This window comes from Colias philodice, chromosome 17, assembly GCF_061535455.1.
Source record: "Colias philodice isolate Cphi_HAF_F1 chromosome 17, ilColPhil1 Martin Lab GWU primary, whole genome shotgun sequence".
Lineage (NCBI taxonomy): Eukaryota > Metazoa > Arthropoda > Insecta > Lepidoptera > Pieridae > Colias > Colias philodice.
The window spans coordinates 9029725-9053312 of record NC_143102.1 but is presented as its reverse complement, the minus strand read 5'-3'; the positions used below and the strand labels follow the sequence as shown (position 1 = coordinate 9053312).

The 23588-nt window shown below is 33.9% G+C and overlaps 1 protein-coding gene across 7 annotated transcripts in view; it reads right to left on the bottom strand.

The window, feature by feature from the left end:
- f (espin protein forked) overlaps nucleotides 1–23588 on the bottom strand; it is a 98807-nt gene that overhangs the window by 22276 nt on the left and 52943 nt on the right. For 3 of the 7 annotated variants that reach the window (XM_089705530.1, XM_089705529.1, XM_089705526.1), the window contains exons 3-7: nucleotides 11362–11545; nucleotides 8906–9088; nucleotides 2053–2154; nucleotides 1356–1560; nucleotides 352–540 (exon numbers count right to left, since the gene is read on the bottom strand). In XM_089705530.1, the coding sequence (XP_089561656.1) occupies nucleotides 352–540; nucleotides 1356–1560; nucleotides 2053–2154; nucleotides 8906–9088; nucleotides 11362–11545 (863 nt within the window). Of the gene's footprint in view, nucleotides 1–351; nucleotides 541–1355; nucleotides 1561–2052; nucleotides 2155–8905; nucleotides 9089–11361; nucleotides 11546–16328; nucleotides 16631–23588 lie in introns of those variants that run through there. The other 4 variants (XM_089705531.1, XM_089705527.1, XM_089705528.1 and 1 more) reach the window with 2 other exon arrangements.

Genomic DNA, 23588 nt, shown 5'->3' with positions numbered 1-23588 from the left:
ACTTTTGGATTTTCCAAATTATTTTATTTTTCTCCCGAACTAATAAATTCATCTACTTATAATGTTAGCTAAAATTAGAACATGCTTTTGACATGATCATTAAATAGGTATTTAGATAGGTATTCTGATACTATAATATTTTTTGTTATTATGTGATTGGGCTGATTTTTCAATCCTTGGTGAAAACTTATTCGTCGAATAGTGCATAAAACTACCATTTTAAAAAAGTATTCTAATTGCCCGTATTTGACAGTTTACGTGACATTTTATTATTATCGTGTAATACTTTATTGGACGGATAAATTTTATCCAAGCATTGAAAAATCGGCCCTAATATAAATATTAACTAACCTGTAACAGTAGGCGCCTCCTGTCCCTCCGCAGGGCCCCGGGGCCCCGGCGAGCGCGCATGGAACAGGTCCCGGACCCGCTGGTACAAGGCTGCCGGGGCCCCGCCGCCGTTCGACCCGTGCAGGAACCAGCCCGACGCCGTGTCCGCGTCCGACGCGGAGCACGCTGTGGAATGCTTGCTTGTGTGATCTTGTGGGACAAGTGATTTTCAACTTTATCACAAGGCAATAAAACATTTTTCGGAGTAGGCTTTGTAATGATATGAGACAAATCGTATTGATCTTTATGATGGTGTAATTAAATAGTTAGGTTAATAGGTCTAACACCCTGGGTCCCTGAACATAATACATATTATAAGATCCACATAAAGCAAGAGCGGAGCAGTCTCGCGAAGCATATCACGCGAGACTGCTGGCTCTGTGTGATTCCGTCTATACATATACGACTACTATTGTGATTGAAAATGAAATAATTTTTAATAAATAAAAAAAAAATACATATAACTCACTCATCGTCCTCCACAGCGGTCAATCAAAACATAACTAGGTACTAACGTCTAACAATGCAAAATAAACTCGGTAACAATATACGAATAGTTCATGTCCCATTTGCTACACAGTCCATTTATTTAATTCTAAATCCTTTTTTCGCATAAAATTGACATGCTAGGTTTTCACGCTTGATATAAATTTAAGCCAGTCATTGCAGGTATTTGAACTTCAAACAGAATTATCAATACGGATACATAGTGCAATACGTCTTTGTTATTTAAGTTACCTACTCGGTAACGGAAATCTTAATTTGTAAAATATTATTTTATATACTGAAATTGTACGCAGATATATTTATTCCAGTTCAAAATATCCACAACACTTTTATCATCACTATATCCCATTCAAGAGGAGCTGATGGAGCCACGGTAGCGATTTAACCACGTCTTTCCCAGTGGCAGCTTCTATATGCATATAGACTTTCTCTATGCATAGAGAAAGTTACTAACTAACCTGAACTCTCTTCTCCCGAAGACGCATGGTTAACCGCTCTCTGCATGGGGTTCACATACAGGCCATCAGCTGGTCCAGATCGCGCAGAACTGATGGAGCCCACGGTTGAAACTGAGGCACGTCTCTCACGGGGAGAACTCCTGTCTGGCCCGTGGAGGAAGAATGGGGAACGGGTGGTGGCGTTTACGCAACCGGTGAGGGCACACTGTAAGTTTGGGGTAAATAATTCAATACGGGGCTAGTTGCATAGCTTATTAGACAAAAATAATGTATGAAAAAAAGACGTGTGGCACTCGGGGACTGCCGCGGTAAAGCTATTGCATGCTATGCCTTCAAGCCACACCTCCGCGCCCGTCGGAGTGGGGAACGTAAGGTTTTTCGTTACTAAATATCTGGATTCGGTCCCCGCGCTCAAGGCCCGCGATAGAAGCTATGCAATAGCTTAAAAACGTCAAAAAATCCATCAAAGCAAAAACAAAAACAAGTAGTATTTTTTGGCTATTAGGTACTTCTAACTGTGAAAAGTGATTAGCATTTCTAGGATTTGTAAAGGAACTCCATAAGATTACTAATTCATCATGGAACTTTTGATCTACAACCTAAACTCACTCACTATCTAAACTACACTACAGTATAGCTAAAACTACTATTTTTACTAATTAAACTATTTTATGACATTGAAATTTAGTATACTTACACGTGCTTCTCCAGGAGTACAAGCGCAGGCATGGACTGCTTTATACGAAGACAGTTGCTTGTTGTCTCCAGCTGCACCCGCAGCCACCAGAACATTCAAACACTGCAATCAAATGATATCGACCTTTATTATGCTTATAAAACTTTCATAGGATATAATAATGTCATAAAAGCTGGCCAGTATTACCAGTATAACAGGGCAGTGGTAACAACTTAACTGGAGGTGGCCATTTCCTTCGCTTTCTTTCCAAAAAAATATGTCTCGCTTAACTCCAGAATGAAGTACTGAACCATAATTAAGACTTTATGGACAAGGAAAAGGATCCATAATATATATAGTTATAAGCTGACACGGAAAGGGACACTAACTTAAGAGTTAGTATAAGATACATAAGTGATAAGTCTTATAAAGGTAAAAGCTAAACTACAACTTGAAAATTAATGACAATGAATTTAAAATTGTCTTAAAACTTTCGCCATCCCATCTTTTCAATTCCCTACAATTACAGATAACATTACGCAATTTTCTTACAATATTATTTGGTACAAACATACGGGAAGCTGTAATGAAGACGTTAGATAATACAAACAGAAAAACAAATGACAGATACGTGCATAATATATTGATCAAGTGCTGTGCGTATACGAAACATATCATTAGACCAGAAGGAAGATATCATGTTTAGTCACGCGTTCGCAATTCTTACCTAATCTCTTTTAAATTAAATAATTAGAAAGCTGGCAAGGTGGAAAATTGCCGATAATAACTGGTATATTTATCGTAGAACAAGTCTACGTGGTATTTATCAAGGAGACGGATTTTGGAGCAGTTGCTTTACATCATTTTGAATACATATTTCATAAATATGACTTGAAACATTGATATTATGAATGAAAATGTTTAATAATAATCGTACAGAAACTCAAATGAATGAAAAAATCTTGAGAGACATAAATTTAGCTCTCGTAAGAGATCTCTAGAAATTCATATATTATGAATAGGAAATATGTATAGAAAATTTGAAATAAAACAAAAAGTTTGGTAATCATGGTCTATTAACGTTTAATTTAACACTGTTTAAAGATATGCTCGAGCTTAACCTTTTAACAAAACCCTACTTTAAAAATACTTATAAGTTAATAATAATAAAATCCTAAGGATAGTGATTCTTCTAGCATAATTGTGAATATTACTTTTGGCATGTTAATTAACGCACAACAAACTACATTTCCAAGTATCAAAACAAATTCTTGATAAGGGCATATAATTAGAGAGAAAGTATCAAAACTGCGCAATTACGCATCAAACATGACGCTGATTCGTGGCTGATACACTTTCATAGCCATTGTCTTGTTTGTATGGAAAGTGAATTAAACAAGCCCGTTTCAATAAGCTCTTTGTGATTGTATGGGAATCTGTTTATTCTATGAAGCTATGAATCAATTGCATATTTCTTGTAGTTTAATTTTATATTTTGTACGAAATTAATCAGATTTGATAAACACTTATAGACACAAAGTACCAGCGAATATACCAGCAAAAACAAAGGAAAGGTCCCTATGGTTGGTGGTCAGTAAAATTGATGAGATTTTGTCCTATATGAAAAGGAAAGGAAATCACAGAGACGAAAAATCTTATTATTATTAAAACTAGCGGTCCGCCCCGGCTTCACCCGTGGTACATGTTTACGTTTTCTCTACATAAGAACCATCCTCGTACTTCCAGGAATATAATAAAAAAAGAATTATCGAAATCGGTTCAGCCGCGTTATGCAGAGAGCAGCAGAGTTATGCGCTTACCAACACATTTTGCGATTCATTTTTATATATAAGAAAGATGGTGACTGGTGTAAGTTACGTAGTATATTATTATTAGTCTGTGATGTTATTAAAAACTATTGCGCCAAGCGAATGTAAATGCTTTTGGAGTCTTGGTTCCATGTAGCATGAGAGCTTGAGCTATGATAGTGAGAACATGAAGGGTACCTAGTAAATATGTAATAAATAATCTATACTAATATTATAAAGCTGGATGAGTTTGTTTGTTTGTTTGAACGCGCCAATCTCAGTAACTGGTCCGATTTGAAAAAATCTTTCGGTGTTAGATAGCCCATTTATCGAGGAAGGCTGTAGGTTATAACTATATCATCACGTTAAGACCCAACAGGAACGGACTACGGAGCAATGCGGGTGAAACCGCGCGGCACAGATAGTATTATATTATAATAATAATAATTATATTAATTAACTAGCTTCCGCCCGCGACTCCGTCCGCGCGGATGTCGGTCTTCGCGTGGATGGTTTATTTCTACATTTTGAGTAACTCTGACAATGAAATCTTATAAACGGCTAGGCCTATAATAATACGCAACGTGTGTTCGCGGTTCTACAGAACAACGTCCATGGATAAAACTGAAAAATTAAGATTAATTTTTTTTCTACGTATTTTTCCAGGATAAAAAGTATCCTATTTTACGCCCAGGATAATAAGGTATAATTATACCAAGTTTCATCGAAATCGAACCGTTAGTTTTCACGTGATGTCTTCACATACAGACAGACAGACAGACAGACAGACAAAAATTTTTTTAATCACATATTTGGGTTTGGTATCGATCCAGTAACACCCCCTGCTATTTATTTTTTCAATATTTTCAATGTACAGAATTGACCCTTCTACAGATTTATTATATGTATATGTCACGGCTAAAGGTAGGTGAGAACATAAACTTAAGATTAGCCGGCTAAACTTAGGTTTATTTTCGACGAGGTGTTAATGTTAGTTTGTTCTATCTTTAGCCGGTGTAACCGCAGGCCCGTGGCTAAAAATGTCGGGGTGGGTAGATTTGGTTAGCGCCGGGCCGGTGGAGGGCTTGAGGGGCCCGCACAGTGCCAGAAAACACTCGCCCTGTTCCTTACATGTATTATAGTAACCAAATCTACCCACCCCGACTCAGGGCAGAAAGCTGGTGGCTAGGTTAGGTTAGGTTAGAACTCTTAAGACCCGCACGAGCCGAGCGAGCGCAGCGAGCGTGCTGCGGCAGCAGCCGGCGAAGTGCCAGAAAACACTCGCCCTGTTCCTTACATGTATTATAGTAACCAAATCTACCCACCCCGACATTTTTAGCCACGGGCCTGCGGTTACACTTAAGTTTAGCCGGCTAAAGATAGAACAAACTAACATTAACACCTCGTCGAAAATAAACCTAAGTTTAGCCGGCTAATCTTAAGTTTATGTTCTCACCTACCTTTAGCCGTAACATATAGATTAATTAATTAATTAATAATAATATAATACCTGTACATAAATAGTACAAGTTCCAAAAATATATAATAAATAGTGTTTTTAGATTGTTGTTGTGATTTTCACGGACAATACTCAATCTTCTTTACATATTGCAAAAACATAACTATAGCGCGATTTACGAATACTTTGACGCCATCTATCTTCAGCTAAAGTAAATTTTATAAGCTTTTTAATCAGCGCGCGTTCGGAACCGTACAATAATTATTGTACAAACACAATAATTTGGTGCCTACGTACGATGTACGATAGCATGGTATCATCGTACGCTGATTGTACGATAATTTCTATCATGATGCAAAATTCGAGAATTTATATTATTTCACCCATACCAAAATGTCCCAAAGCCAAACTCCCAAGACCGAACTGTCAAAAGTCAAAACGTGAAGTTTCATATGTCAGTCCCGCCTGTCTAGTGGTAAACTACACTCTACAGAGCCATCTATGATCTAATCAAAACCACTTGAAGCGAAAACTGCTTGCGTATCTGTACCGCAACTGTAGCACGTAATATTCCTAAGGAACCATAGATGGCGTTAGAATAAGAGCGAATACAGTCGGATGAACAAAGCGTTACTCTATAAAAAAACTATTACTACAGAAAGCACTGCCAGAACCGTTCAAGATTTGTATAGTGACACGGATGTAGAGGAATTTAATAATATTTTAATGCCAAACGATTTCTAAGTGTTAACACAAATAATTAATCTTTATGAATACGTTAACTATGTTATATTTTTGAAAAATTATATGAAAATATAATAATTATATTTTCTGTGTCTATAAATATAAGTCTTTGATATATAAAATAAATTCTTTCATTTTTTATTTCACAACTTTTTCAAATCCATTTCTTAATTTTCTTTATAAATATGAAATTTTGACGTGATTCATATCGATACTTTCATGGGAACAGGGAAAATTTGTCCGGGTGAATTTTAAACTTGGCGCGTTTATTGAACTTAAAGTGGAAAGGGAATCGCCTAATCGGTATTCGGTTCAGGTCTGTAGTCTGTTATCTGTATAGTCTATGGTCTGTAACTCTGTAGCACGCGTAAAACGTTTGGGTTTCAGTGTCCTGTTGAGTGTTGATTTGACAGCAGTAGTTTAAAAAAGATCTGTAGAGAACTTGCATACCTATCAATATTACAATTTATATGATTTATTTATTTATAAATTTATTGACTTTATCCTAAAAACACAATAATTTCTATCCAAATATGCTAAATTTACGATAATTTTACGCCCCTGGTACAATAATCGGTTCGCTTCAGGTTGCTAACACTGTTTTTAATCTTTCCAATTGGACCACTGGACATTTCAGTTTTATAGCATTCAAATGCTTTTTAAATGAGAAAATTTTCATTAAAAAAAATCGATTTTTGTTTTTCGTTTAGACGAAAGACGCGGGTTCGAATCCCGTTTCGTGATGAGTGATCACGACGTCGAATTTATAGCTCTCCAATAGCTTATTATTGTATTGACCAATGACCTTAGATTACAAAATTATTTTATTTTGTTTTGTAATCTAAGGTATTGACAATAAAATTTATAGTTTAAAATTTCTATAGCAACAAGTAAATGGCCTCGCACCCTCATTTATTGTCGAGCCAATTTAATAGGCAACATTTGACGTCTATTAATTTTATCTTCATAGGGTGGTAACCTGCTTAAAAACATCGATTAAAGTGAATTAATCGATACGGACTTGAAACATTTGTCAATCGAACTTGAAACACATGTCAATAATTTATGATGATTTTTATTCCCAAGTAATCAATGCATTCGATTCTAGATGTCAGATTTCGATTTTTAGAGTAACGTCTCTGGTATTTAAAAAGAAAAAAGGTTTATTGACACAAAATTGTAGCAACGTCAGTTCTTTAAATCAGAAATTGTTTATTATGTTTAGAATGGTTTATCAGTAAAATCAAATCCTAAAATTACTTGTATCGGTCATTATTATTATAAATATGTTATCGTAATTGAAAAAAGTTAAGCAAATGTGCAGTTCTAACAAAACGAAATATCATATTATTCTATGTCGTCGTTACTAGGTTACGTTGTTGAATTTTGTTGAACTGTCAAATGTTGCCTATTAAAATGGCTCTACTATAATAATTATGAATTGTTACCCGCACTCTAGCGGCAAACATTATTATGACATTAGTGCACATTCTTCTCGTATAAAGATTGAACACATTTAAGTACACATCTTTGTTGTGCATGGTTCGCAGTATCGCTTTATGTCGCTACCATGTTTAATTGTTTTGATAAATAGCTGGGTCCACACCGGCCGATCCACCGCGATCCGATCGCGCGCGGCAGGCGCGCGATCCAAAGATGCGGGCGGTGTGGACGTGCCGCGCGCGATCCATGCACGCGTTTTGCCGCGCGCGATCCCTACCTCGTGCGATCCGTTAGCGGGCGGTTTTTGTACCCGCTTCAAAGGTGCCTCAGTTGCGTGATGCGCGCGGTGTGGACGGTTGTGTTGGATCGCGCGATCCACCTCACCATGGACATCTCAGAAAGTCGAATATCTCAAATTGAATAGCATTCATTCTTGCAAAATTGTGTTCCACTTCATCTGAAACTAACTCTGCGTACAGCTGAGTCCCAGATTCCAATCGATTTTTGTAAAGTTGTTTCACCCAAAACCGTCGATTTCTTTTTTTTGATTTTTTGCGCAAACATTTCAGTATAATAAAAGTTACTGCTGCAACGGCAAGACGCCGCCGTTGTACGTGTGACTCCATATCGTACAAGAGTTAGACTGGCTGAATCACGGATCGCCTTAGGATCACTTGGAGCGCATATTTTGGATCGCAAGTTTTTAAAGTGGATCGGCCTAACATGATCCACGATCCATGCTCCGCGATCCTGGACCGCGGATCGCGGGATCACTGGATCGGCCGGTGTGGACCCAGCTAATGGCAATTATGAGATTTCTTGCAAAAGCTTTGAATTTTAAATGTTTTTGTGGTAAGATTTTCGGTTCGTAGCAATTTTTATTTTTACACTAGATTTCCGCCCGCGGCTTCGCCCGCGTTTTCAAAGGAAAACCCGCATAGTTCCCGTTCCCGTGGGATTTTCGGGATAAAACCTATCCTATGTGTTAATCCAAGTTACCCTCTATATGTGTGCTAAATTTCATTGTAATCGGTTCAGTAATTTTTACGTGAAAGAGTAACAAACATCCATACATCCATACATCCATACAAACTTTCGCCTTTATAATAGTATTAAGATTAAGATTAAGATATATGATATCAAGAAAACTAATATTTGTATACAGGCATGAAATTATCTATACCTACTAATAATATTATAAAGAGGAAAGGTTTGTAATTATGTATTTATAGTTTTCACGCATAAACTACTGGACCGATTTCAAAAATTCTTTCACCATTAGAAAGCTGTATCTTCACTGAGCAACATAGGCTATAAAACATGTAGGTACCACGGGCGAAGCCGGGGCGGACCGCTAGTTAGGTATATAGACACACACATATTCGCATGAACCTAACCAGACCACATATCAAAACCTCACCTCCAAATGATGATTCTCAGCTGCATCATTGATCGGACTCTTGCCATGTCTATCCAGATGCAGTCTGGCGCCATGACGCAGCAGCCAGCGGACTGTCGCCAGGTGTCCACGTGATGCTGCGAAGTGTAGGGGAGTAGCCCCGTCCCCGTCTCTTGCGTTCGGGTCCACACCACGCTCGACGATCTAGAATATTCGATAGGTTGTTTAGAAGATGTTTACTAGACAAATAGAGCGTGTGTGCCGAGCAAATGTGTCAGAAGTGAAACTTCTTTGGCAAGATACAAAGATATCAAAATCGTCGCCTTACTCCATAATGTGACGGTATTGGAATGTCGCGACCTTAAAATTTTACTCTCAACGCGCCTAAAGAAGTTTCACTAATGTTGCCAAAAACATTGCCTGCCTAGTCTGCCTAGTCATTATATTAATATTTGCGACGTAAATAAGTGAAAATGAAATAGTAATTATATTTATCAAATAACCCAAAAAATAGAGTTTTGATTTTTAATCGATCACTACAATAATTACGAAGCTTTACAAAGTTTTAAGTCACTAAGCTAAACTAATATTTTCAAGTCTATAAAATCCCCAAAATGCATTACGTTATCTAGCAAATAAATGTAGGTATATTCTTTATCTCGTATGTTTCTCTTTATATTACTTCCTGAAAGTCAAAACGAATCATATCTTTAGCTAATATAAAACGTCACGAAACTCATATCTAACGATTTATTCAACTTTCTCTTTACATTTATTGCTCACTATTGCTGAGCATTGATTGTTACTGGCAACATTATGCCCATATTGTCCACACAATGACAATGTAATAATGCTTTCTTCCACATAAAAAGTGCGTTTTCTACTGCAGTTTCCGTTTAGGATGCATTTGAAAGTTGCCAGTTATTATATTTACCATAATTATAGGGAAGATAGAATAGTCATGGCGAGTTAAATTGCCAACATCCCATTCTGATATTATGTAATTTTTTTTGTGCTTTGTAATGATACTTTCAATTACCATATTTGGATTTAAATATACGTTATTCAAATATTATTCTTATGTAAAACATAATTACATAATATGTATGCTGTCGTTTTTGCTTTATGTTGCTCTATTTTGATATGAAAACATCCGAACTGATAATATTAATGATTTTTGTTATGTTTAAGAATTATTTGAATATTAAAGTAATAATAGTATTTTACGTTTAATAAGCGGTGATTGAAAAACTTCCTCGTACACAATTCTATTGTAAATAATTTGTAAAATCCTATAAATGTGAAACAACGACTAAACGATTAAGTAACTATAATTGTTAATTATATTAAGTGTTATTAACTAAATATATTTATGAAATATCGACTGATTTTTTTTGTAATCCACGATTTTTAATTAATGTATTATCATATGCTTCGTGTTCTATTTACGACGCCAAAATGGACACACGGAAATTTTCTTTCTGTAAAATGTCTAAGGGTTTTTATAAAAATAATGTAGTCCCTTTTACTCTTAGCCTAACCATCTTATAATAAGAGTGAGAGAAACATTGACTATCTCCAATGAACACAGGAAAGAAGGCGAGTAATCAAGATTGGTATATGATCGGAAAATATCACTCTTCCTTATGATAAAGTAATTTTCAATCATATAACAGATAAATAGTGTTACCACGCTTATATGTATTTCCTCCGGTAGTTATTGATGTATAATCTGTATCATATCTTATGCAATACTGTGAAAAAATGAATTACATATAATGACATTCTTTGTCTTTATATAATAAAGGAACTCACGATATTTCGATATGTGATTGCTATTGTAATTATGGGTAGAATATAATGTATATGGGATTGGAAACGACTATTCGTGTCTAGGAAATCTTGCGTTTAATCGTCTGTCAGTTTTAAATACGTATACTATCATAGACTCTATCCCGCAAACTCTATCTTTTAGACTATAATATTATTTCTTGCATGATATCAGGCTCATGCGACGAGCTATGAATGGAATAGATGAATAATCAAATCAAGTAAGAATAGGATCGAATTAGTGCCATATTGTGGCGGGATAGCTGTTAGTTCCAACCGATTAACAGTTTATATTCAAATTTGATGAAGGAGTAAGGCACAAGGCATAAAACAAATCGTTAATGACAAAAAGCTTTTCAAACTTAATCGTATTTTCAAATGGCATTTAGGACATGAAAATAATTGTCGTTTCATGTTAAATGCTCTAGACACTCCAGATAATTTCCTCATCCTTCCCATTTCATTCCCTTATTTTCCTTATCCTTTTTTTCCATAAAAGCAGGCAACACACTCACAGAGACGTCTCTACATCTGCAAATGCTCATGGGCGTTCGCTTACCATAGACGAACGACCCGAAAAAAAATAAATAAAAAAAAGACGAACGACCCGCCGATAGCCCGCTTTAACATTACATAAAAAAGCTCACCATCCATTTCACGCAATCCAAGCAGCCAGTCTGTGCAGCTGCATGTATAGGCAGCATTCCATCGCGCGCCCTTGCATCTAGCCGCCCTCCTGCCTCCAGAACCAAATACTTGAGCACCGCCAGATGGCCCTCTTGAGCAGCTAGGTACACGGGTGTGACGTCATTGTCCATTGCCGTGTTCGCGCTGTGGACAATAGATAATGTATGTTATTTTATTGAACGTTAAGAAATATATAATATTATAAATTAGATGACCATATTCATGAATTTCAGTAAAAAATACAGTCAATTATTAATTTTACGTGTCAATTCATTTTTCATCAATTTAATTATCTATTATTTGCTGTCGAAAGCAATACAATAATAATTTAGTTCCAACAAACGTTTCCAAAACTCATTCATCTTATCAATACATATAGAATTCTCTCAAACTCTCTTCTTCTAATATTATAGATTACTAGCAAACCGGGCGAACTCCGTTTCGCCACCAGAGACACCTTTTCTTGGCTATGAACCTCACGGAGCCCGAGACCTTTCCAACGAATGCAAAACCGTGGAAATCGGTTCGTGCGTTCTGGAGTTATAGCGTCAGGAAGGAAAACCCGATTTATTTTTATATAGTAGATTACTTATCCTGCTCTACAGCCTTGCGTTTTGTTTATATTATTAAAACATATTTCATCTCCAAAACAAAAAAGTCAATCTACATTCCAAGTAGACTAGTTAAACAAAACAGTTTTACCACGTTTTACTATTGTCATAGTTTAAGATAAGTCACACATATCATGTTTAAAAACAAACCTTATTAAAACCGGATTAACCTTATTAAACGTGTTTAATGTAACAAAAAGAGCAGTCATCGCCAAGCCTATTACCAAAATGTCGTAACTGACCTCTCGGCAAAGTGAAAACAAGTCAAATAAAAGTGAAACGTGAGACTAACGGGACTCCGTGATAGACGAGTCTTACGTGTGTGTTGTAATCATTATTATTTAATAGATATGTATATATTAGTGATGTTATGCAGAATCTTCAAGGCGCCCCTGGCCACAGATTACTAAATTGTTACATGTCTCTTGTTTGCATGCGTTTTCTAAGTCATCTATTTCTGTACTAGGTGTTCCAATTTTTATAAGTTATCTGTCCCATTATATATTTTAAGTGAAACTCTTTTAGGCACGTTAAAATTTCAAGATCGCGTGATGGCAATACCGTCACGTCATGGTGTAAGGCGACTATTTTGGTATGTTTGAATCTTTCCAAAGAAGTTTCATTTCTGACACGTGTGCCCAGCACACACGAGAATTTTGTTGTGCGCATAGTTTTATTGATAAAGTGTGTTTTCTTAACCCTAGAAATATATTGAAGTACCTATATCTAATTCTATTGAGACATACATTCTACATCTACAGAGTTATGAACTTAAGAGTGTTTTAGAGCTTCAAAGTGTGTGTGTAACATATTTAAATTCTTCGTCCATTCCACCATTATTATTGAACAAAACGTTATCTTATCCGATCTTATACCATTATATTATGTACTAGCTGTGCTCCTGGGTTTTACCCGCAGTGCTTCGCTCCTGTTGGTCTTAGCGAGATGACATATAGCCTTCCTCGATAAATGGGCTATCTTACACCGAAAGAATTTTTCAAATCGGACCAGTAGTTTCCGAGATTAGCGCGTTCAAACAAACAAACTCTTCAGCTTTATAATATTAGTATAGATTAACAAATGTGCTACGAAATAAGAACCTCAATGCTACTAATATCTCTATCACACTATGTAACAACTAAACGCGTGATTAGCACGAATAATAGTCGATTTAAAAGGGTGCAATTAAAACTTGCGTGCAACTTTTAATTCTATTGCCAAAACCATTTACAGTTGAGATGGCACGTGAAGCAATAATATAACAATTGTATAATTGCCACCATAAATGTATAGAGTGATATCAATTATCAAGATATTTTGAGGAAAAATTTACAATTTTGGAAAGATTGTGTTGTTATTTTTACGTGTATTTGGATAAATTATTAATAATATTTAGACCTAAGCTAGATCTTTTTTTATAGTGGAGATTGGAGAATGCTCTTTAATATCTACTGGCATTCTCCACTATAAAAAAAAGCTAAGCTTGATCTGATTTCAGTTAAGTATATATCATCGTATATTGATTTTTTAGTAAAATATATAATAATTAATCTGTCTTGCATCTCCTTACCAAGTAAATTATGAACTCTATACATTAAAAAAATCATTAAAGCTGCTATTCAGATGTACTGATTGATCTGACAAGAAAATTTAATCCTATATTCGAGTCCACCTTTTTACCCTGAAACTATATTTTGAAATTGCTCTGTCCACAGTTACCTAAGAATACGGAATATCTTTACTATAATTTATTTCAATTAATTAATTTAATCCAATCAAACATAAAACCTTATCTACAAGGTCGTAAAAGATGTACATACTTATTTAAAATAATAAAAATCCACAAAAATGTAAAAATCGACATTAATTAAAAATCAATTTATATATTAATTAGTGAAAGCCAATATAAATATTAATATGTCCTGCCAAGTGTGAATGGATACGTAACCAATGGATTCAGCATTTATAGAGTTTTTAACGATTTACTTTCATACTAGGTATTTTTAATTGATTACCAATATTGCTACTTTTAGTCTTTTTTTTTTTTCTCGTTTTGTTTTTTTTTTTTTTTATTTAGAGCATAGACTATTTATAGCGAAAAATAACGAAGGTTCTCGTAATTAGTTAGGTAATACATATAAAGCAATGAATATGAATGAAATATGGAAAACCCCCATATTAAGCAATGAAAACAATGATAAAGAAGTTAATTTTTTTATGATTTTCGCAGTAACACGTAAATTTAGTCATATTAAGACTGAAATCTAAATAAGGAAGCAAAGTATCTATATTTGGTGGTATTAATAAACTTGTTATTAACTTTGCAAGTCAAATAACTATTCGACCTCATTTTCATGTTACATAAAACTTCGCAAAAGTTTCGCTTTGCGCAAAGTAACAAATTATTTCTGTTTTCTTAACATGACATTGAAGATGTCTATAGAGTATAGAGGTATAATTATTTTATCACACCGTCTCTATTGTTAAATAATTCTCACTGTATGATATGTCAATAACCCTCAACATTATAATTTATTCAAACATGAGCTTTTTAATATATTATAATAATTAAATAATAATTGTGCTAAACGGATTCTAAAATGCATTATAGTATATATTACATGTGTTTATGGGCGGTGGTGACCACATTACATTAGGTGGCCTATCCCTTTGCTTGCTCTGACATAAAAAATTGTACCAAAATAGATAATAAATTGAGACAAATAAATAGTGTACGTTGTGTTTGCAAACTGTCAAAATGACATTTCACGCATATAATAAATAGGTACTACTTCGGGAAGTGGTCTAAACCAGAAAGAAAAATAACATTTTTATTAGATACCTACTCCATTTTAAATTTCCAAAAATAATATAATGTATAATTTGTTGAATTAAATTTCATGCTCAACTATGGCGAGAGAATATTTTATAGAAAAATATAAGTTTTATTTCTCGTAAATGATACAAAGCTCATTTGTAAGTTCTTTTTAGTTTTTACATTGATTTATAATGTTCCATTGTATAATTAATTATTCCCACCAAAGAAATGCCAATAGTAAAATCTTAGAAGAATAGTCATTACTCATTACAAATTAATAAAAAGTCAGTATTTTACATATCTTCTATTGCATATGCAAAATAGTAACATTATCGCAAGTATGATTAAAACAGTAGATATAGTACATATTTTAATACAATACAAATATTAAGTACTCTACATTTGTTACATTATAAACGATTCAAACAATTTCTATACCAATTCGAGTTAAAGTTCAAATGATTCGAAGTGTCCATGTTACAATTTCATGACTTCAAGAAGCTCTGTTTTCTATTAGGTAACACTCTTCTAATAAAGTCAGTCTCTGTTTTCAGTATCTATATATGAGATCATCACTTCACTTTTGTTTTTTTTTAAGTGAATGTTCTTACGGCGCCGTGTAAGTAAAATTTCAAGATCGCGTCATGGAAATACCGTCACGTCATGGAGTAAGGTGACGATTTGATATCTTTGAATCTTGCCGAAGAAGTTTCACTTCTAACACGTGTGCACACACACGCTCTTTTTTTGTAGTATACCTCTTCACTAAAAGGTAAAGCAAATCAAGTACCTTAGACCTTATAAAACCGTATGTTCTTAAAATTCATCTTTAATCCAAAATCTCTAAAAATTTACTCAAACATTTTGCTTCTATTTTGTCTGCGATGTTACATTTTTTATAATACATGACGTAGGTAGTTGATAGAAAGTATTTGGCAAATGCTTCGCTAATTGCTAATGGATTAATTTGAATTTATAAAATTCATATTACTTACATATCTATGTAAATTACTTAATAAAATTGTGTAATATCCTAGATATAACATTTTGTACTCATAGATATTAATTACTAGCTTTCCGCCCGCGGATTCGCCCGCGTTTTGAAAGAAAAACCCGCATAGTTCCCATTCCCGTAGGATTTCCGGGATGAAACCTATCCTATGTGTTAATCCAAGTTACCATCTACATGTGTGCTAAATTTCATTGTAATCGGTTCAGTAGTATTTGCGTGAAAGAGTAACAAACACACACACACACATACACACACATCCTCACAAACTTTCGCATTTATAATATTAGTAGGATTATAATACACCTTATATGATCCACAACTATTCCATTATCAATTTTTTATAACAGTTAAATTCGCAATAGATTAGACATTAGTTATTTGTATTATTTTTCCATTTCTACTTTGAATATTCCAATTTTATTTACTTATATTTAATAATTATTATTAATAAATAATCAAGAGTTTATTAATAAATCCAAAAATTACCGTTCCCGCCCTCCGTACGTCCCCGCTTTAGTCTTGTGGTACTTCTTATTTTTCTTGCTTTTCTTTCCAAAAAGCTTACTTGTAACCCGACTGTACGGCGGGTTCGTGTTATTTTGAGTCATTTTTCTGTACCACCAAATTTTGTCAATCCAAAACAGAAACTATTTTGAGCACATTTTTTTATCACAAAGTTTTTCACAGCACTGTGTTAATCTTTTTATCGCGTAAAAAGCTACAGCCAAGGAATATCGGAAGCAAATGAGGCATGCGCAGGCGCCGGTACCTCAATATCGACTGAGCTTACGCTGCTCACTACAGGCTGCAGCGAAAGTATCATATTTTCACAGAAGTTAATGACACAACATTGTCATGTGTTTTCTTTTATTTACAATGCAATGTAATGGGAAAATTGTTATTTTTTATTGGTTATACTACGATATATTATGTACTAGGCGATGCCCTGGCTTTGCATAGAAGGGCATAGGCATCTTGAGTCATAAAGCTATTTCCATTTTCCACTATACATATGTCGTGGCCATATCGTAGATTTGCTCATATCATGATATGATCCATCATTTCACGAAATGGTCGCATTTCATGAAATGGCCAACATAGTTTGATCAGATCGTTAAATCGTCAACGTTTCACGATTTGACCATCCACATTTGGCCAGATCGTATAAAATATTAAGAGTCCATAAAATATTAAAATTCAGAATATTCTAAAAACTTGTTTAATGTCATTCAAGTTAGTGCCGCGGTAGAGGCCGGCGAATGCTAGAAGCGAATCGTTTTTGCAATAAAAAACAGTTAGGTTAGGTTAGGTTAGACTTTGATAAACAACGCACGAGCCGAGCGAGCAAAGCGAGCGTGCCGCGGCAGCGGCCGGCGAGTGCCAGAAGCAGAATCGCTTTTAAAAAAACAAACAATTATAATACTATAGTAGGATATATAAATATATATCCTAAAAGAAAAAAATGCGTCTTAAATTATTTTTTTCTTCAATACGTATAAGATATCTTCATTTTCCATAGTACTCGAACCGTCGTAAATTCTTTGCTATGAATTTCTTCATATTGTTATTTAACGAATTATGAAGTTTTTAACTGCGAATAATTAAATTTTCGCCAGCGCGCGGCCGCCATCTTATCACATAAACACAGAGCATGCAGCGCCTCTACCAATGATTAATGTAACTATTTTACGATATGATCAAATAATTTTGATCATATCATGAAAAAACCGCGCGATTAGTTGGCCATATCGTGAAACGATTTCTTATCATTGATCTGATCAAGCCACATCATGATGTGGCCAAACTAAATTGGCCATTTCACGAAATGCGACCATTTCGTGAAATGGCCAGTCATATCATGAAATGAACAAATTTACGATATGACCACGACACATACATACCCGATCAACAATTTTAATCAGCCGTTTAATTAGGAGCCTAGCCCTTTAATTCTTTTTTTGTTCTTGTTACCTGAGGAGAGTTGAAGAGCCTAGTCCTTTTATTAACTGTTATGTCACACGATACGCCTGGATATCATTCATGCCGATATAATTCATGCAGTATCGTTTAATAGAACAAAATCGAGTCGAAAGGAGTTGGATACATACAAACATACAGATGATGGTAATTAAAGCGTGTTAAAAAAAAGAGGACTTTTAAAGTTTGATGCAACATTTAGGGCCGATTTTTCAATGCTTGGATAAAACTTATCCGTCCAATAAAGTATTACACGATAATATTAAAATGTCACGTACACTGTCAAATACGGGCAATTAGAATACTAGTCCATTGAATAAAAAGTTCTAGAGTGCGTGAGTTAGTAACGTAAGATGTTTCTTCGGAAACATGTCAAGAGTCCCTAGGTAATAAACATACTAAAACCCCGGGCCACTAGGAAGAGCCCCGGAGTGGGGGGAGGGGGGAAATGGGTCCATTTTTTCATTTTTCGCTTAAATCTCAAAAACGGTACATGTTAGAGAAAAACTTTCAAGGAAAAGTTGAAAGGCCATAAAATTATCTACAAGTTGTACCTGAATCATTTTTTCCTATATCCTACCGTTTCTGAGTTATACGCAGTAAAACATGATTTTGGCTCAAACAATTTCCACATCAATCGATCAAAAAATATTTCTTTCTTCCAAAAAACTCAAATGTGCAACTTGTGACCGGTACTGATAGATTGCTCTTAATTAGGTCTATAATTGGTAAAATAAACACATTCCTCCATGGAAGCCTTTAGGAGGAATCGATTGTCAAAATATTATATTATGGTAGTTTGAGTTACTGAACTTGATCTTTTTATTTTTTTCTTCCAAAAAACTCAAAAGTGCAACTTGTGACCGGTACAGATAGATTGCTTATAATTGGGTCTATCATTGATAAAAATACCAGATTCCACCACGGAGGCGTTTACGGGGAATTGAATTTTATTAGGGTAGTTACGATACTTGAACTTTTTATTTTTTTTCTCCAAAAAAACTCAAAAGTGCAACTTGTGACCGATACTGATAGATTGCTCTTAATTAGGTCTATAATTGGTAAAATAAACACATTCCTCCATGGAAGCCTTTAGGAGGAATCGATTGTCAAAATACTATATTAGGGTAGTTTGAGTTACTGAACTTGATCTTTTTATTTTTTTCTTGCAAAAAACTCAAAAGTGCAACTTGTGACCGGTACTGTTAGATTGCTAGGAGGTATTGAATTTTATTAGATAAAATTCAATACCTCCTAAACGCCTCCATGGTGGAATCTGGTTTTTTTATCAATGATAGACCTAATTATGAGCAATCTATCGGTACCGGTCACAAGTTGCACTTTTGAGTTTTTTTGGAAGAAAAAAATAAAAAGTTCAAGTATCGTATCTACCCTAATAAAATTCAATTCCCCGTAAACGCCTCCATGGTGGAATCTAGTATTTTCATCAATGATAGACCTTATTATGAACAATCTATCTGTACCGATCACAAGTTGCACTTTTGAGTTTTTTTGAAGAAAAAAATAAAAAGATCAAGTTCAGTAACTCAAACTGCCCTAATATAATATTTTGACAATCGATTCCTCCTAAAGGCTTCCATGGAGGAATGTGTTTATTTTACCAATTATAGACCTAATTAAGAGCAATCTATCAGTACTGGTTACAAGTTGCATATTTGAGTTTTTTGGAAGAAAGAAATATTTTTTGATCGATTGATGTGGAAATTGTTTGAGCCAAAATCATGTTTTACTGCGTATAACTCAGAAACGGTAGGATATAGGATAAAATGATTCAGGTACAACTTGTAGATAATTTTATGGCCTTTCAACTTTTCCTTGAAAGTTTTTCTCTAACATGTACCGTTTTTGAGATTTAAGCGAAAAATGAAAAAATGGACCCATTTCCCCCCTCCTCCCACTCCGGGGCTCCTCCTAGTGGCCCGGGGTTTTAGTATGTTTATTACCTAGGGACTCTTGACATGTTTCCGAAGAAACATCTTACGTTACTAACTCACGCACTCTAGACCCCCCTTGGAGGGACTCATTCAATGGACTATACGTTTTTTATTCATTATTCGACGAATAAATTTTATCCAAGCATTGAAAAATCGGCCCTTAGAAAACAAAACATTATGTTTAAAAACAGAGTGGTATAAAATAACTATCGACATCTAATTATGTACGTTTCACTTTTATTCGCAATAAAAGACTTTTAAAGACAACTTTTATGTGAGACTCTATTTCAATAAAGATTCGACGAATCTGCGAAATAGAATCCTTTATTTCGTCTGGCGTTAATTGCATCGCGATTTGTGTTTGTGTGGTACAAGTGAAGAGCGATTTAAAAATATATTAACATCAAAATTATATATTTTAATTACCTCATAATAAATACAGGAAATAAGTAAACTATTTAATCTCACAATATATATATATTTATATTGCCCTTTCTCGTATTGCGAAATATTATAATCAGCTGTAAACTATGATGTTGGTTACCTGGAAGTGATGGTTCTGAACATCGCCTATTGTTATACTTGTGAGTATATTTATTTAATAAAGCATTTATTCAATGACAATAATAACATATTCCATTTATTCTAGAAAATTCTAAAACGCAGTATCTTATGATTTAAGCTGTTACGTTTCTCCGCTATATCGCTTCATGACACGGCTGTTTCGACCACTTTCGCCGTCAAACGACCACTTGAATCGTAACAAATACGTGCTTACTTCACTTTTTATTGAACGAGATTAGTGGCATATGAATGTTTTAATTATTATGTAAGAAAAAATATCTAAAAAAACATATTAAAAATATTTAACATGTATTTAAAATTTATAATTTGTATAAATATCTACTTATTACCATTTATTTTGTAACGTAGAAAATTCTTACTGAAAGTTTAGTTCCTAATCTATCTGATTTTTTTTAACATTTTAGCAATAATACTGAGAGGTAATCTATAAATATGTAGTAGTAGTAACTAAATGTAAAAAGTAACTATTAAGAACCATTATCATTTAATCATTGGAATTAGCCAAGAGATTTTCGGATATCCTCTCATTACAGATTAATATATAATTTTAAACATAAATATATTAACGGTTAATCACTACATAGTATAAAGCAAAGTCGCTTTCCCTGTCCCTATGTCCCTATGTCCCTTTGTACGCTTAAATCTTTGAAACTACGCAACGGATTTTGATGCGGTTTTTTTTAATAGATAGAGTGATTCAAGAGGAAGGTTTATATATATAATAACATCCATTAAATAGTGGAGAAGTACTGTTATTTTTGAGGTTTCTAATGTGAGGTCGTAAAAAATTACATATTTTCCGCTTACATTGCAAACGCAGGCTGAACCCTACGAGTTTTATCAAAATAATGTACTAAGTATTATACACATTGAAAAGGTCTACAGAAAAGTCCGCGATGGTATATGTCTATCTCTTATGGATAACCCACAATAACTTTTTTTTGTCATTTACTTTTTACGACAAATAATGGCTAATTTTCGATGCGATTTTAACCAATACAGCAATTAATCCTTAACCAATTAAATACCTTGAATACAATGTTCATTTAATATAGATCTATATGGCCTTTTACACCGTACGATTTAAGTGCATATTTTCGAAGATATTACAGATTTAAAAATTGCGGGACGTAGCGTTTGCGGCGGTACCGTCCGGCCGCGGCCCGGCTATCTATTTTATACCCGTGAGAAGCCGGAGCGGGCCGCTATGTTTTTAATGGTTTTTATATACTACGATCACAGTTTTTCTGTAGTGTTTTTAGTATTTTTAGTATCAGCATTGCACCCGTGCGAAGCCGGGGCGGGTCGCTAGTACTATATAAAGAGGACTATTTTTTAACAAATAAGCTCTGAAACTGATCGACTTTGAATAATTATTTCACCAGCGAAAGGTCACCTACATCTTTTTTTTAAACAAGACGAGCTGCTAATATTTCTTCAAATAATACCTACGTAGATTCTGAAACGCTTAAACTAGAGCAAAATTATAAATATTATTGGAAAACTATCCACCGTGTTCAGATAAATCAATTCAAATCGATTATTGAATTACAATGTCTCCAAAATAAATGATAAATTATGTATCTAAAGGTATTCGGCGATTGCCTTAAAATATAAAGTACATACATACATAGCTTAATAGTGCTTTTAAAAGAACAGTAATAAAAATAGGTTCATAATAAACAAACTAATTAATAACAATAATATTTCAATTAAACATTTGAATGCAATAATTCAAACATGCATAGCTTATTCTATCTACAAGTGAAAATCTACACAAAACACTGTCTGGCCATAAATTTTTGCTATAATCGTCAATTTCCCACCATTTCTACTTGACAACAGATGGCGCTATAAAAATTGAGTCATTGTTCCATCGTGCGTAAAAAATGCTCTTGAACTATTTACGTTCGTTCAAAGAAAATTGTCATTTCCTGAATTAATTTAAATATGGCTCATAGTTATACATAAAAAAAGGGCGATTACATTCCCAATTTTATTTGTCACATATTTTCGAATGTAGATGCTTTGATATCATATTATACCTATACCTTGTTCTCTTTCGTCTTCCTGAGTGACTCTATTCAAAGGAAATCCTACCCAAACCATATAATACATATTAACGATATAATACATAGTATATATCGTTTATTTTATAGAATTTACAAAGACTCTGGAAATCTTACAAGTTACAACTGTAAAAGAAAACCTCAATAAATTGCCTACAGTTAATAGTAATAGCACTAATCAAATACATACTATAAAGTAAATAAAAGTAAAGTAAGCGCCAATTTTACGTTATTCAATAAAAATACATTAATTTCATGAGATTTCTTTCTATATTTACCGTTTTCCGTATTGCTCTACACTTAGTTTAAATGACTATTATATAACATTTCGTTTATATATAAAGTAATAAGTTATAAACTTTATGTATAGAAACTCAATACACTTCAATCCAATGTTTACTTGAACATTGGATTGAAGTGTATTAAGTTAATGCTGTATGTACCTATAATTAGTAGCCAATTTAGAATAGCATTTTATGTACGAATTTTATATTATATTACAAATTGAGCTACTGTTGGTGCGTCTTTAAATAAATAAATAAATAAAAATACACTCCGTGATTATTTATTAGTTTAAGTCCGTAGATTCAGTTGCTTATGATTTTACTTACAACAAAATAGACAAACTATGATATGAAAATAACAGTAATCTCCGTTATATATCTATACTTGTATACTATAATATACTAATAATATAAAGAAGAAAGGTTTGTAATTATGTATGTATGTATGTATGTATGTATGGTTTTCACGCATAAACTACTGGACCAATTTCAAAAATTCTTTCACCATTAGAAAGCTGCATCTTCACTGAGCAACATAGGCTATATATTGCATTTTCAAAAAAATTAGAGATCCTTACCAAAAATGCAATAATGTAACTCAAGGTGTAAAAAATTCCTTAATAAAAATTCTGTCATCGCGTGCGCTGCGGAATCTATTCCTTGAAGTACGAGGATGGTTCTTATGAAAAAAAAACGTAAACATGTAGGTACCACGGGCGAAGCCCGGGCGGACCGCTAGTAAGTATTAAAATCAATTTAATAACTCAAAAAATGGGATATATTTCAAAATGAACACAGCAATGTGTCGTGTTTTCAATATCACCAAAAAAGTAGGAAGAATTATAAAAGTAGGAAACATGTTATAAATTAATCATA